The sequence below is a fragment of the Hemicordylus capensis genome, chromosome 3, assembly GCF_027244095.1.
Source record: "Hemicordylus capensis ecotype Gifberg chromosome 3, rHemCap1.1.pri, whole genome shotgun sequence".
In the NCBI taxonomy this organism is placed as follows: Eukaryota; Metazoa; Chordata; class Lepidosauria; order Squamata; family Cordylidae; genus Hemicordylus; species Hemicordylus capensis.
Window position 1 is genome coordinate 288,636,496 of NC_069659.1, and position 14,501 is coordinate 288,650,996.

Consider the following 14,501-nt stretch of genomic DNA (forward strand, 5'->3'; position numbering starts at 1 on the left):
TGGGTAGCTTATTGCAGTGGGTGGTTGGTGTTTGCTCACTTGCTGGCCTGCTATCACACTAACTCTGGACCGTAGTGCACACTAACAACGTAATACCTTGGATTCCTCCAAGGTAACCGGTATGGCATGGTGGTGCATGAACCCAGTGATGCTGGTATGCTTGTCTTGTTGCTCATGGGTGCAGTGCATTCAGTGGGAGTATTGGTGCTTTTTTTCAAGCTGCTTGCAAGGCTGATTGAATGTGATAGTTTCCGATTGCTGTTTCCTCGCTGCGCAGATGCAAAGAGCACAGAGTGCCAGCGTGATGCCTTGCTTTTCTGGGAATTGGTTGGGCCAATGGTGACTTTCACCGGGCTGGGGTTGCTGACATCTGTGCATATTGCAGGTAATTAGCGTGAAGGACAATGACAGCTTAGCAGCACGGCTGGCCGTGGAAATGAAGACCGATCTACTGATTATTCTTTCAGATGTCGAGGGTATGTGAGTTGTTCCGTAATCTGGCTCAACCAGCAATGCAGCTATATAGTCCTTGCAGAGTTCTGGTCCAGGAAGAGACAATTTAGAGAACTGCCTGTAGGTTGTCAATAAGGGGTCTTGGCAGAGTTCACAAAACACATCTCAAAAGGAGAATAGCCATAGCCTTTTAGTTAGAAATCAAAGTGCACAGTGTGCATTTTTTTGCCCAAGACTGAAGAGGGGTTTTTTCAGAGCTTTGGGATGGATCCAGATCTCCCCCAGTGCACATGGTTTCAAAAGGAAAGGGGGCATCACTTTGAGCTTGGAGATCTCAGATTTCTATACTTTGGATCTAAATTCTGATCTCTGCAATCCCTTTCTGTGTCTTCATAATGTAGCTGCTGACTTGGTACTGCCATGCAAAAGCCCCAGCTCCCTCAGTTCTTTTCCTCTGAACGGTAGAGCACAAAGTTGTATACTCCTAGCTAATGTTCATCCTTCCGTTTCAGGACTCTTTGATAGCCCCCCTGGATCAGATGATGCAAAGCTCATTGACATATTTTATCCTGGAGACCAGCAGTCTGTGACATTTGGAACCAAATCACGAGTGGGGATGGGAGGCATGGAGGCCAAGGTTGTCCAAAGTCTCTTTGTTTTGCCTTTCTTTTCCTGGGATGAGTGGGGGAGGACGTTGGTGGTTAGCAACAGCTTGAGAGCTCTGTTGACCACTTTATAATAAATGTGTTCGCTGGGAATGAAAATGCACTTTTTAAAATTGTTGCCTCCCATGCTCTGCCCACGAGAGAGGCTGTAAGCTGCTTGGGACTGGGTTGCCTTTTTAATGTCTGTAATAAAGTTTTGATTCTTTATGAGTTCCTAGACCTTACCAGAAAATGTAACAAATCACAATATATGTATGTTTATGAAAATGTGCATTTGTTTTCACTAATATCCTCCCTTGTAGGTGAAAGCTGCCCTGTGGGCTCTCCAAGGAGGTACCTCAGTAGTCATTGCCAATGGAACTCATCCCAAGATTTCTGGCCATGTCATCACAGACATTGTAGAAGGGAAAAAGGCTGGCACATTTTTTTCTGAGGTGAAGCCCGCAGGTGAGTTTGGAGTTGTCCTGGCTGCAGTTTGTGGGGAAAGAGGCATGGTGTTTAGTCACTGTACAGACTCTTCAGGACCCCTAAGCCGTGCAACAGTAGGCTACCTTGACTGTAGGGCAGGGCTGCACAACTTTGGCCCTTCAGATGTTTTTGGAGTACAACTCCCATAATCCTTGGCTACAGTGGCCAGTAGGGATTATGGGAGCCGCAGTCCAACATCTTCAGAAGGGCTGAAGTTGTCCCTGCTGTAGAACAAAAGGCAGAAAGATATGTGCATGTTGAAAATTGTTTTTGCATTTGTGAACCTTAAAGGTATTTGAGAAATATTCATAGGGGCATTTTGTTATATCTGGATACGGTCATGTGAGTGAAACAACTGGTTGCTTTTGGAATGTGCACTCTCTATCTGTGGAGTTGCAGGGATATAATAGCCACACCCAGATTTGGGAGTGGGTTGGGGAAAGAATAACTTTCCTAAATATCTTTCTTCAAGCATGTGGTGGCTGGAACGGATACAAAGGAAGTTACTACATATGCTCCCTCCTTTCCCTTTCCCTCTTTTTCAAGGTCCAACGGTTGAGCAGCAGGCCGAAATGGCTCGAGCAGGAGGCAGGAGTTTAGCAACACTGCAGCCAGAACAGGTACGAGCCCAGCAGGGTCACCTAGCATGCATTAAACCTTCAAATCAACTTAGCCCCCACCCCCACCCCAGGCAGTTTTTGGACTATAACTCCCATAATCCCCAGCCACAGTGACCAATAGCCAGGGATTATGGGAATTGTAGGCCAACATCTACAGGAGGGCTGAAGTTGAGAAGTTGTGCATTTATAGTAAATGCACAAAATAGGTAATGGCCCCAGTCAGAAAATAGAAAAATTATACAGAAATATTAGAGACCCGATTCCCCCCGCCCCTCTTGCATTGATAGTAGTGGGGAAATACATTGGGGGGAAATGCACCAACATTTTGCAATAGTAACTTTCAAGGCTGGTGTGGTGTAGGGGTTAGTGATGGGTCAATATCAGGAAGGGCTGGCTCAGCCATAAAGCTCAATGGGTGGCCTTGGGCCAGTCTGTGTTTCTCTGTCTAATGTCTTTACCTCACAAGGTTTCTGTGAGGATAACATTTGAGGCTGGGGGTTGGAAGGAACATGTGTTTCGCCCTGAGCTTTCTGGAAGAAGGGCTGGATGAAAATGTCTTCAATAATATAGTCAGGTTGACTGGTGTAAGCATGCAGTTTGGCACAGTTAACAAGTGTCTTCACTTCTTTCATTCCAAATAATAATAAGCCAGTATATAGAGCAGTAGGTTTCGTCCTGTCTGTGCAATTTGTGCCCCAGACTGAATGGAGTCCACCAGCTCAGTAGGGGGCTTCATAAACCTATTTTTTCCTACTTGCCTGGAGCTTCAAACCAAGGGGAAGTTGCAAAGCACCTGACAGGCTACTTTGCATGGCTAGTGGACTCTGTGCAGGCTGGTGAATTACCATTTGGACTTTGTATGAAACAGCTAGAGTAGAATCTCAGTAGGCTAGAGCATAACTCAAGAAACAGGATCCAGGCCTCTGTGAATCAGACCTCTTGAAGCATGTGGCACCTTCTACTTGCACGACTCTGATTTTTATGGTCTAAATGAGTTTGAATGAGTAGTTGGTAGCTGCCTGAATTGGTAAGGAAACACCATCAGCAGGCAGGTTGGTTTTGTAGGGCAAGAGTGTCCAGGGGCACAAAATGGACTGCAGGTCAAAGTGGCTGGATACAGGGGCGGATTAAGCCTTTTGCTGCCCGTAGGCAGATAGGGATTTTCCACCCCACCATAGTGAAGTGGGTAGGGGTGGTGAGGATGAAGCCCCCCTTTTTAATTTCTAAACCCCGCAGCAGCAGCGGTATAGAGGCACCAGGGGACGAGGGGCAAGTACCCCCCTCCCCGGCCTTTACATTAAAATGCCCCTGTGTGGCAGAATGGGGCAACTGGGAGGGTTGTGGTGGTGAGGGAGGAAGTTCCCCTGTTTTATCTTAAGGCAGGCAGCGTCCGCTGTGTGGAGGAACTGGAACAAGACAGAGCTCCTTCCAGCTCCCCTCCTCCCTCTCAAATGAGTGGCACGCCCCGAGCTGCTTAAATTAAGAATTAAAAGTTCAAAACAAAAGAAAAAACTTCTCCCTCTTCTCAAGATCTGCCACTCCTCCAGGATTTGGCACCATAGGCAATTGTCTCTTCAGAAATCCGCCATTGGTTGGATAACGAGCAGTGGCAGGACTGGATGAACAGTCTTTGGGAGAAGGTGTCAAAAGCTGGGGTCTGGCTGTGCAGCTAGAGATGGGGTTGTGCACTGAAGAGAGCGACAAGTGCCCCTTTGCCTACCACCACCCTGACATCATAGCTTGTCACACGCGAATGCCTGATAATGTCTAATGTATTGTACTATAGAGAGCAGAGATCATCTATCATCTTGCTGACCTGCTGACAGACCAACGAGAAGAGATTCTTAACGCTAACAAAAAGGATTTGGAAGAGGCTGAGAATAAAGGTAATGTGGGCTGAGTGAAGAAGTTTAAATATAAACAGTGTTAAGGAATGTCGGGTGCAAACACTTTCCCACCAGGAATGATGCAGGATGTGTCCAAATCTGCCTTTTATCATTTTGGCAGGTTGTAGAGATTCAGTGAAGCAATCCTGGAGGCCAAGCACCTTCCCCTGGGACATCTGCCCCACTCGAAAGAGCCCCCAGAATGAACCTGAGCCTTTCAGTCAATCAGTATGACTCCACCCAAGGGAGTCACCCAAGGCTTCCTGTCAGCCCTAGACCAGTCCATTATTTCTCTGGCATGAGCCGCCAGTTATGGGGAAGTCAGCATGTCACAACCCAGATTTCTAGGTCAGATAATTTTCAAAACGGGAAAAAATCTAGCCAGCCAAGATCAGTTGGCACTTGGAGCGCATGCCCAGATTGGCCCAAAAGATACGGCCGCCCAGAGACGGGCGGCCATGTTGTATCTGAGCAGGGAAAGACGGCGGCGGCGGGAAGCCTGGCCCCCGCTGGCCGCGCCTGAAAAGACTGGCCCCGCTGGCGGCGGCGGCGGCCGAGAGGCCTGGCCCCGCCGGCGGCGGCGGTGGCGGCCGAGAGGCCTGGCCCCGCCGGCGGCGGCGGTGGCGGCCGAGAGGCCTGGCCCCACTGGCGGCGGCCGCGGCAGACCAAATCTGTGCCCGTGCGGGGAGGTTGGTGGGTGGGGTTCTCAGAGTCCCCCTCCTTGCAAGGGGATGAAATATTGTTCAGCCTCTCCTCTGGCTGCTCTAGCTGCCTCAGCTGATTGTTTCTGCTATGCTGTCCCTTCCCCGCTCCAGAACTGTTAGCTTTCCCCCCACACTGTCCCTAGAGTCTCCTGTGCCTTTAGGAACAGCATGACAGGCAGAAATTCAACAGGTGACCCCTCCCATGGAGCTAGCAATGACAGAAGTATTGAATTTTTTCCTGAATGTTTGCTTGCTGTTGAAGCCAGAGTTTTCCTGGAGCTTGGCAGACGGGAAAGGCAGAAGTGTTGCTTTTTTCAACTCAAAACTAATGCCATCAAAAATATTGTTTAGTTTTTGAAGTTTTGACCTGGAACTGAAAACAGCCATTGCAGGGTTGGCCTCAGAATCAAAAATAAGAATAAACATCCCTGCTCTGCTTTTTTGATTGCTGAGTGTAGCGCGGTGCGTGTATTGATTCATATCAAGACTGATTTCAGAAAGATTGCTTATTTGGTACTTCCATGTAATTCAGAGCAATAACCCCCAAAATAACGAAAGAAATCAAACAGGATAGCAGCAAAGGCCAAAAGCAGCAACAAAATTCAATCATTTCAGGAAATAAATGTACAAAGGACAAAAGAAAGACAGAAGGGAGGGAGGAGCAGCCAGCCCCCAAAAACGAGCCTGTTAAAGGGGAAAAAAGAGGAAAAGAAAGAAAACAGAAAGAAGGGAGTAAGAAGAGGTGGAAGAAAGGAAGGAAAGGAGGGAGAGGGAGAGAGAAGGAAGGGAGGAAAGAGGGAGAGAGAAAGAAAAAAAAAGGGCGAGAGAGAGGGAGAAGGAAGAGGGGGGGGAAGGTACTAGCGCCCGTTATTTTAATGGGCTTAAAAATACTAGTTTTACATAACATCTGTTTGGTGTGTTAAACTTATTTCTTTATTTATTGCTTTAAAAAAGTGGTTGCTTAGCTTAGCAAAAGTCAAGAACATAGAAAATGAGAAGGCATGCCAAGTACTTTGTTTTTCAGTATTCATTTCTGAATATTCTCATCTTGTATATTATAAGATCTCAGACATGCCCGTTACCAGCTGCAGACACAGTGTAAGGATGAAAGGCCTTAAATTCTGTGGCTTCCATCAGATCAGTAGCTGGCACCCTGACTAAATGTACTCGAGGAATTCTCATTGAAATTCAAGGTTAATTTTAATGGGACTTCTAGATGTCCATAAACCGTAATTTATTGTTACAAGTGTAAAACTGTACTGGTTATTCAGATCAAGGAAGAGGCATCTTCCCCTTGCAAGCGTGTGTCTGTCTTTCTGATTTGTTAGTTGAGAAAGAGGCAAATGTCATTTCCTCTTAATTGTTCTACAAAGGACAAGAGTATTTGTTTTGACCTCATAAGGCCATTATTTGAATTGTAGCTATGCCTAATTATTTCTTGTTTACACAGTCAGACAGGAGTTATTGACTGGTTTGTTTTATCCAGACATCGAGTCCTTCCCAAGGACCTGGGATGGCTGAATTTTATTGTCAATTGTTATAGATATCATTGCAGAATATAGGCTGTTCCCAGTAAAGCTGCTTTTTGTAATTGGCTGATGGTGATTTCTGTGACCCCTATGGTGTTGAGGTGCTCTTCAAGGTCTTTTGGAACTGCACCCAGGGCGCCAATTACCACTGGGATTATTTTGGTCTTTTTCTGCCACAGCCTTTCAATTTCCATTTGTAGATCTTTGTATTTGGTGATTTTTTCTATTTCTTTTTCTTCTATTCTGCTATCCCCTGGTATTGCTATGTCGATTATTTTCACTTGTTTTTCTTTCTTCTCAACTACAGTTATATCTGGTGTATTGTGTGGCAGATGTTTGTCTGTTTGTAGTCGGAAGTCCCATAATATTTTTACATCTTCATTTTCTTCAACTTTTTCAATTTGATGGTCCCACCAATTTTTGGCTACAGGTAGCTTGTATTTTTTGCAGATGTTCCAGTGTATCATCCCTGCTACCTTGTCATGCCTTTGTTTGTAGTCAGTCTGTGCGATCTTTTTACAACAGCTGATTAGGTGGTCCACTGTTTCATCTGCTTCTTTACAAAGGCGGCACTTGCTGTTTGTGGTTGATTTTTCGACTTTTGCTCTTATTGCATTTGTTCTTAGTGCCTGTTCTTGCGCAGCCAGTATTAAACCCTCTGTTTCTTTCTTCAAGAAAATTGTTGTTGTTGTTGTTTTTGTTACATTTATATCCCACTCTTCCTCCAGGGAGCCCAGAACAGTGTACTACATACTTGAGTTTCTCTAATGTGTATGACCTGAACAGTCTTTAAGCCTGGATGGCGCTGTTGGCAATCTGATGTATGCATGACCTGACTTGCTGACCTCCTGCTTCCATTCCAGGGAGACTGGCACTGCCTTTGTTGAAGAGACTTAGTCTCACCACCTCCAAGCTGAACAGCTTGGCCATTGGGCTGCGTCAGATTGCAGCATCTTCACAGGACAGTGTTGGGCGGGTCCTTAGAAGGACACGAATAGCAAAAGATCTGGAGCTGGAGCAAGTGACCGTACCAATCGGGGTCTTATTGGTGATTTTTGAATCCCGGCCTGACTGTCTCCCTCAGGTATGTGACAAAGATGAGTCAGCAGGGAAAGCAGTAACAAAGAGTTTTGCTCTAGAATGGACGGAGTTCTTATTTGGAGTGTTTCCCCTTTGTTCCCCTGGGGAGTGAAATAATCCATCCTGAAATGGATCTCTGCATGGTGGATTCATTGGTATTGGTGAAGGATGTTTTGAAACAGATTGATGCAACTACTTTTTAACTTTATTTTGTATATTCTGTCTTCCTTTTGCATCACCATCCAAGGTTATGCAGAAAGCCACTTCCTTACCATTTCTGCAAGAAACAGGACTGAGCTCTAAAGCAGGATTTGACAAATCCCAGGCACCAGGCTTCTAGACATTTAACTGTGGTGCCTAGACTAGGATATTCAGAGGCAGAGTTATTTAACAAAGACTTCAAATGTCCCAGGCAGCTCTGTTTCTGTTCTAAGTCCAGTACCTGTAAAAGAGATCAAGGGAAGCCCATTTACCCTCCCCTTCCACAAAGTCTGACACGATGTCCAGTTATTTTTGTCAAGTGTCCATTGTCTGGCTCTTAAATCTTTGGGCTGGCTCCCTGATCCAAAGAAAATTTACCAAGGTCTGCTCTAAAGCATTCTGATTCACAGACCTTCATAGCAATGACACTGCAGTGGTCTTGTTTAAGCCAGTAGGACGGGATTAGGAATAAATGATTTGAGAATTGCAGCCTGTGTAGACCTTGGACCTATGCAGCCTTGCATAAATTTTGACCAGGAGCTCACAGCAGGCGTACTTATAGGCACTCCTTGGTAGTCTACCTAAATATCTTAGTTCCCTCCCTGCAGTTCAGACCCTTCCAGAATGCAGGGGTTTATCAAATAGCACTAGTTCCAAAATGCACAGTATTGAGATCTTGGAAGGCCAAATAGATACAGCATTTTCTTTCTGGCAGCCAAAATGAAATTTCTGCATAGGAAAGGAGATGCAACACTTTGTTCTGTGATAACGCTCACATAATTGCTATGAATAAACTTCATCTTTATTTCCTCCCCATGCTCTTCTGGTTGACTTTTGGTGAATATATATATGTTTCCGAGCCAGATGCTGAACTTGGTTGAATCATGACCCATGCAGTCTTGTATAGTTGAAACAGAAGGTTGGGGGACAAGAATGGAGAGGGAGAAGAAAAGATAAATGAAGATTAGAAAATGACAGTGGTATATAGGGCATTGTAACATGTATTTGAAAATCAATACAAACACAATCCAAATGGGTTTGCAACACAGCAAACATATTCTATTAGGTTAGAACGCTGCTGTGGTTGAAGATGTGCTCTCTAATGCTAGTCCTTCTTTTGCTCTCTCTTTTTGGCAGGTATCAGCTTTGGCTATTGCCAGTGGAAATGGTCTCTTGCTTAAAGGAGGGAAGGAGGCATTGCACAGCAATCAAATTCTTCACCATCTGACTCAGGAAGCGCTTTCCATCCATGGTGTGAAGGATGCAGTGCAGCTGGTGAGAACCTAGGAGTAAAAAGGGTGGGAAAGGCAGCACCAAGGTGCAAAAAACAAAACAAATGCAAGAAGAGAGGCAAAGCTCAAGCTGGTGTCAACATCATATTTATTTTTCAAGACAATTAAAACACCCAGTGAGTTTTCATTTTTAAAATGTTGTTTCTTTGGGGCAGTGAATAATGATGTCTGAGAGAGAAGCTCTTGCAGAAAGAATTTCAGCAAAACCGTTTTCTGTGAGAATCTGACACTGTTGTTCATTGCTGCTGGGGAAGGGGTGTTTTTTTTTTTTAAATTGAATAGTGGTGGGCCTCTTATATATCTTCTTTAGTACCAACTTGAAGGTCACGTCTCTTCTTGTGAGGAGTGCCCAAAGCAGCCTAGTTGGTTTCCCCCCACTTGGGTTTGTGCAGCACAGACAATTCTTTTCAGCTAGGCAAGGATCCTAGAAATGACCATTCTCCTTCCAGTGGGGGAGTATGTCCAACGATGGGTTGCTCCTCCCACCTGCTCCTCAGACAGGGCCAATTAGCATTCAGCTTCTTTCTTGCCATAATAGGAGAAGCTCCTTTGCCTTCCACTCTTCTGCCCTGTCTCACTCCAGAACAGGAGCTTACAGTGCCTGTGTCTTCACTCATCTTTGCGTCTCCCCCACCACTCTCCCTCATGTGGACTTGCAGCAGACAGGGTTGGAAGGGAGATGGACGCCTGCAGCTGGGGTTTCCTAGGCGAGCCTGAAGTCCAACATAAGCCTTTGTTCCAAATGTCCCTGAGATGCTTACGTGTCCATTTGGGACTCTTCCAGACTACTTGCTCCTGTAATTATGCCCTGTGCTCTTTGCCATGTTTCTGGCCTTCTCTAGAGAAGTGTTTCTTGACTTTTCTCATCCCAAAGCATGCTTACATTAAAAAAAAAGGGGGGGGGGAGACACTGCCCCTCAACACAGACACACTTTGTTGTTGTTGTTGTTGTTGTTGTTGTTTTGGTAGTGGCAAAGCTTCCTCACAACTTATATTTATTTATTTTTGATGCTTTCCTCCTCCAGCTGCAGATCTAAAAAGGACCTAAAATGAATTCAACCAAATATACAAATGAACCAAAAAAGAACCCACCACAATATAGTGGCCTAAAAGATTATGATTTAAAAGTATGCATGGATCTTAAGACTATAAAGCCTGTAAGTGATAGGAGTACTGATGCTTTAAGCATCAGTAGAAAGTTCATATAAAGAAAACAATTAATAAAGAACCTCAGTTAAAATATCAGTAGAAACAATGTATGTATAAGAGATAGTAAGTATCCATATCGTAAGTTTGGAACAAATAATAATTTGATGAACATTCAAAATCAGCCTCACTACTGAAGTCACCAAAGTGAGTGCATAGGAAATACTGCAACTTGCAACTTCACAAGATGCGCTTCTGGATTTTTGGATGTCCTGTATGGATAGATGAAAAGTCCAGCCAACTTTAAATGAGATAAAGATGCAAGCTTCAAATCTTGTAGAAGATTGAAATCAACTATTGGCCACACAAGAAAAAATGTTCTTCTATATCCAATATAGCCATATGTGTTTTGGCCTTCACAGGGCCTTCATCAGTGACACAAACAATATAAAGAAAAGGTTGTGGTTCCCAAAGTGGTGCCTAATGAAGTCTGGTATTCTATTCCTGGTTAACATCATTTCCAAAATCTCTTATAACTTTTAATGTTTTATCCACACGGCTGTTAGCACATGTTGACTGTTCTCAGTGGAGTAATACCACCTTGGTAGAACCTCTACCAAGGGGAGCAGGTCAGCTCCAAAAGCAGGCAATTTAAACTGCTTTTGGAGTTCACTTGAAGGAAGTCAGGGTGGTGCGCCAGCCAGTGCCTGTGCTGTGGCATCCCAGTTAGGAATCGCTACTCTAGAGCAGGGTTCCCAACTTGTGGTACTCCAGACGTTGCTGAACTACAACTCCCATCACCCCCCACTACAATATAGCTAGGGGTGGTGGGAGCTGTAGTTCAGCAACGTCTGGAGGCCTACAGGTTGGGAAGCCCTGCTCTAGAGTTGTGCCGTCGAGTTGGTGTCGACTCCTGGTGACCACAGAGCCCTGTGGTTTTCTTTGGTAGAATACAGAAGGGGCTTACCATTGCCATCTCCCGCACAGTATGATGCCTTTCAGCATCTTCTTATATCGTTGCTGCCCGATATAGGTGTTTCCCATAGTCTGGGAAACATACCAGCAGGGATTCAAACTGGCAACCTCTTGTTCCCTAGGCAAGTTACTTCCCCACTGCATCATTAGGTGGCTTTGCTCTAGCGTTCCAGTGCTCTAGAGCATGGATTCTTAACCATTGGGTCCCCAGATGTTATTGGACTTCAGCTCCCATAATCCCCAGCCCCAGTGGCCTTTGGTTGGGGATTATGGGAGTTGAAGTCCAATAACATCTGGGGACCCAATGTTGAGAATCCCTGCCCTAGAGTACCAGCTACTTATCCTCAGCTGTACACACAAGCTTACTTGAAACAACTGGCCACTTTCCTGCTCATGGGAGTACATTCTGTGCCTTGCCCCATACTGTTCTTCACTCTTCTACCCCATGCTTCTTATTCATGCAACCTACTTCTGTTTTAAAGACAAATGTTGTAAATGGTCTATACAGGTGAATACCAGGGAGGAAGTCGAAGACCTCTGCCACTTGGACAAGCTGATAGATTTGATCATCCCCCGTGGCTCATCTCAGTTGGTTCGGGATATCCAGAAAGCTGCTAAAGGAATCCCAGTGATGGGGCACAGTGAAGGGATTTGCCATGTGTATGTGGACTTGGAGGCCAGTGTTGAGAAAGTCACTAGAATAGGTGAGAGGGCAGAAATTTTCTTTCCAAAGGTGTTGGGCTGAGTTGTGGGCATGAATAGCCAACAGAGTCTTCATTAATCTACTTTTTTTGGATGCTCTAGAGCAGAGATTCTCAAACTTGGGTCCCCGGATATTGTTTGGCCATTGTGGTTGGGGCATGATGGGAGTTGGAGTCAGACAATATCTGAGGCCCCACGTTTGAGAACCTCTGCTCTAGAGCATCTTTGTCACATGCCATTGTGAGTAACCAATTGTTTGTCTTTCACCCAGTGAGAGACTCGAAATGTGAATATCCTGCAGCCTGCAATGCACTGGAGACACTGCTAATCCATCGGGACTTGCTGAGGACGCCAGTGTTTGACCAAATCATTGACATGTTGCGTGTAGAACAGGTGAGTTAAGATGGCTGCTTCAGGTGGCTTCAGTGTGAGAGAGACTGGCTGGCAAAGTACTTGTGCAGTGGGATAACAACTAAAGAGGGATGCTACAGGTACTGACCTTAAGGAATTTTCACATGCACTGCAGGGTATAGATTTCTTGGCACAGTGGTATTATTTTTTCGTTGTTTAAGACTAGTGTGTGGCTTGACTGCAAATACATTGCACCTAGAGGCAAGTTCACTAGTTAGTGGAGTATCAGGGGCATAACTATAATAGGGCAAGGGGAGACAGCTGTCTGGGGGCCCACTGCCTTGGGGGGCCCCCCTGAGGCAAGTCACCTGACTGAATCCCCCAGCCGCGCACCCGCCTGGGCTTCCTTCAGTTTTATTCATCCTCTGAAACAGATGTGAGTGTTAAGACCTGGAGCTACCAGAACAGCATGTCTTTCTCTAGTACCATGAAATGACTTCCATCGTCCACAATTTACAAAACCTTTAAAAAAAAATTTAGGATGATGTTCTGTTGTGGCACATAGGAGATAGATAGATAGATAAAACTATGCTTTTTGTTGCCACTGTTCAGCCTCATTTAAGATTGCTTTACTTCATGAGCTGAGCTTCGGGGGGGGGCATTTTAATAATTTTAAAATCTTGTCTCTGGGCCTACTCCAACCTTGCTACGTCCCTGTTCAAAAGTCTGGCGTTTGAGCTGGTTTGGAGGCAGTGGGGCTCCTTTTTGAGGGGCAGGCAGGGTGCTCTTACCTGCCCTGCCGCTTTCCCCCCGCTGGCACTCTCCCCAAAAGTGTTGGTGTGGGGCTGCAGTGTACCGTCTTGCAGCCCCGGTGAATGTCATCATGCAAATGGCTGATGCGCATGCGCACGGCACACACATGTCAGCTATTTGCGTGGTGACGTTCACCGGGGCTGCAAGAAGGTACACTGCAGCCCCGCACCAACGCTTTTGGGGAGAGTGTCAGCAGGGGAAAAGTAGTGGGGCAGGTAAGGGCACCCTCCCTGCCCCTTAAAGGAACCTCCCCCATCTCCTGGGAGTGCACGCACTAGTTTGTGCACATCCCTAACCTGTGCCTCTCCCTAGATGGGGACCCATAGAAGACAAATATTTGGAAAGCAGGTTTCTGTTGAGGCCACCAGGTTCCATGCTTCCTGGGGCAACTGCTAGCTAATCTTCTGCAGCAGGAATGGATGGAATCTGAAGAGAGAGGATGGTTACTTGCCAAAACTGGTGTGCTTGAAAGAGGATTTGGCACATTCATGCTCCTCCACTAGCGCAGAGTCTGGTCCTTTTGAAAAAGATTTAAAGAAACTGAGCTGTTGAGTTGCTGCAGGTCCATAAAACAGGATAGCCTACCTCCAGTAGGCTATTATAAGGGGAGTGCTAGAAAAGCTGCCACAGCACACTTTTCACTGGAATCTGCCTTATACTGAGTCAGAATATCGGTCCATCTAGCTCAGTGCTGTCTACACTGACAGCAGCAGCTCTCCAAGGCAGGGCGTAACAAGGTTGGAGTGGGCCCAGAGAAAAGATTTTATAATGCCCACCTCCCCTCAAAGTCCAGGCTCTCCGCACACCACAGGTCCCCAAGGATTTAAGGCTGATATTTCAAAATAAATATGCTGCCTGGAAATACATTTCACTGAATACGCACATGCACACTTCACAATATATAGTGATATACACTGAATATTATATATTTGTGCTACTTTTAATGCCCAGAACACACTAGAAACACTAATTATTAAAATGGGCCCCTCGCTGCAGATTAGCAAAGGAGACTTTCAACCATGCAGTGTGAACCTATGTATGTTTTCTCAGAATTCTGAACAAATTCAGTCAAGTTTGGTTTCAGGAGGTTTTTCACACGGGACTTTTAAAGCCCTTTAACACACATCTCCTCTAGAATGGAGGTGCTGCATTCATATGTTGGCCAGATTTATCCTGAAGTCCCTGCAAGTTATTGGGGAGCAGTTCACACGCAATTCAGGTTTTTCACTGCTCGTTAGAGTGTAGCCTGATTTATATCTGGAGTAAAAAAAAAAATCCACTATTTTGCGTTGGTTCTTTGGAACAACTTCAATTTCATAGTAAAGGCTCCCAGTAAACTTGTAGTAAAGCCTGCTGTCTGTAAAAGTCCCAGATAAGTGTTTGGAGAATTGTAGCCTCAGGCAGCAAATCTAACCACATTTAGCTGGAAGTACATTTCATTGAAATCTTAAGGACTTACGAGCAAGGAAAGCATACCTATTTAAAAAATAAACTCTATTGCATTCAACTGTCTGAGATCCTTCCCTGGGAAGTGCATATAGGATTGCACATGCTCAAGGATGTAAACCAAACTAATTTGTTCTCCCAGCATATTTTCTCCCTATAGGAGACCAGTA

General features: G+C 45.3%; 1 protein-coding gene across 7 annotated transcripts in view; it reads left to right on the plus strand.

Annotated features, from left to right (window-relative positions):
- The window catches only part of ALDH18A1 (aldehyde dehydrogenase 18 family member A1), a 39,945-nt gene that overhangs the window by 20,384 nt on the left and 5,060 nt on the right, over nucleotides 1-14,501 (plus strand). For all 7 annotated transcript variants that reach the window (XM_053305661.1, XM_053305665.1, XM_053305660.1 and 4 more), the window contains 9 exons: nucleotides 386-476; nucleotides 966-1,090; nucleotides 1,421-1,565; nucleotides 2,133-2,206; nucleotides 3,993-4,092; nucleotides 7,189-7,409; nucleotides 8,744-8,881; nucleotides 11,528-11,723; nucleotides 11,993-12,114. In XM_053305661.1, coding sequence (XP_053161636.1) covers nucleotides 386-476; nucleotides 966-1,090; nucleotides 1,421-1,565; nucleotides 2,133-2,206; nucleotides 3,993-4,092; nucleotides 7,189-7,409; nucleotides 8,744-8,881; nucleotides 11,528-11,723; nucleotides 11,993-12,114 — 1,212 coding nt within the window. The remainder of the gene's footprint in view (nucleotides 1-385; nucleotides 477-965; nucleotides 1,091-1,420; nucleotides 1,566-2,132; nucleotides 2,207-3,992; nucleotides 4,093-7,188; nucleotides 7,410-8,743; nucleotides 8,882-11,527; nucleotides 11,724-11,992; nucleotides 12,115-14,501) is intronic.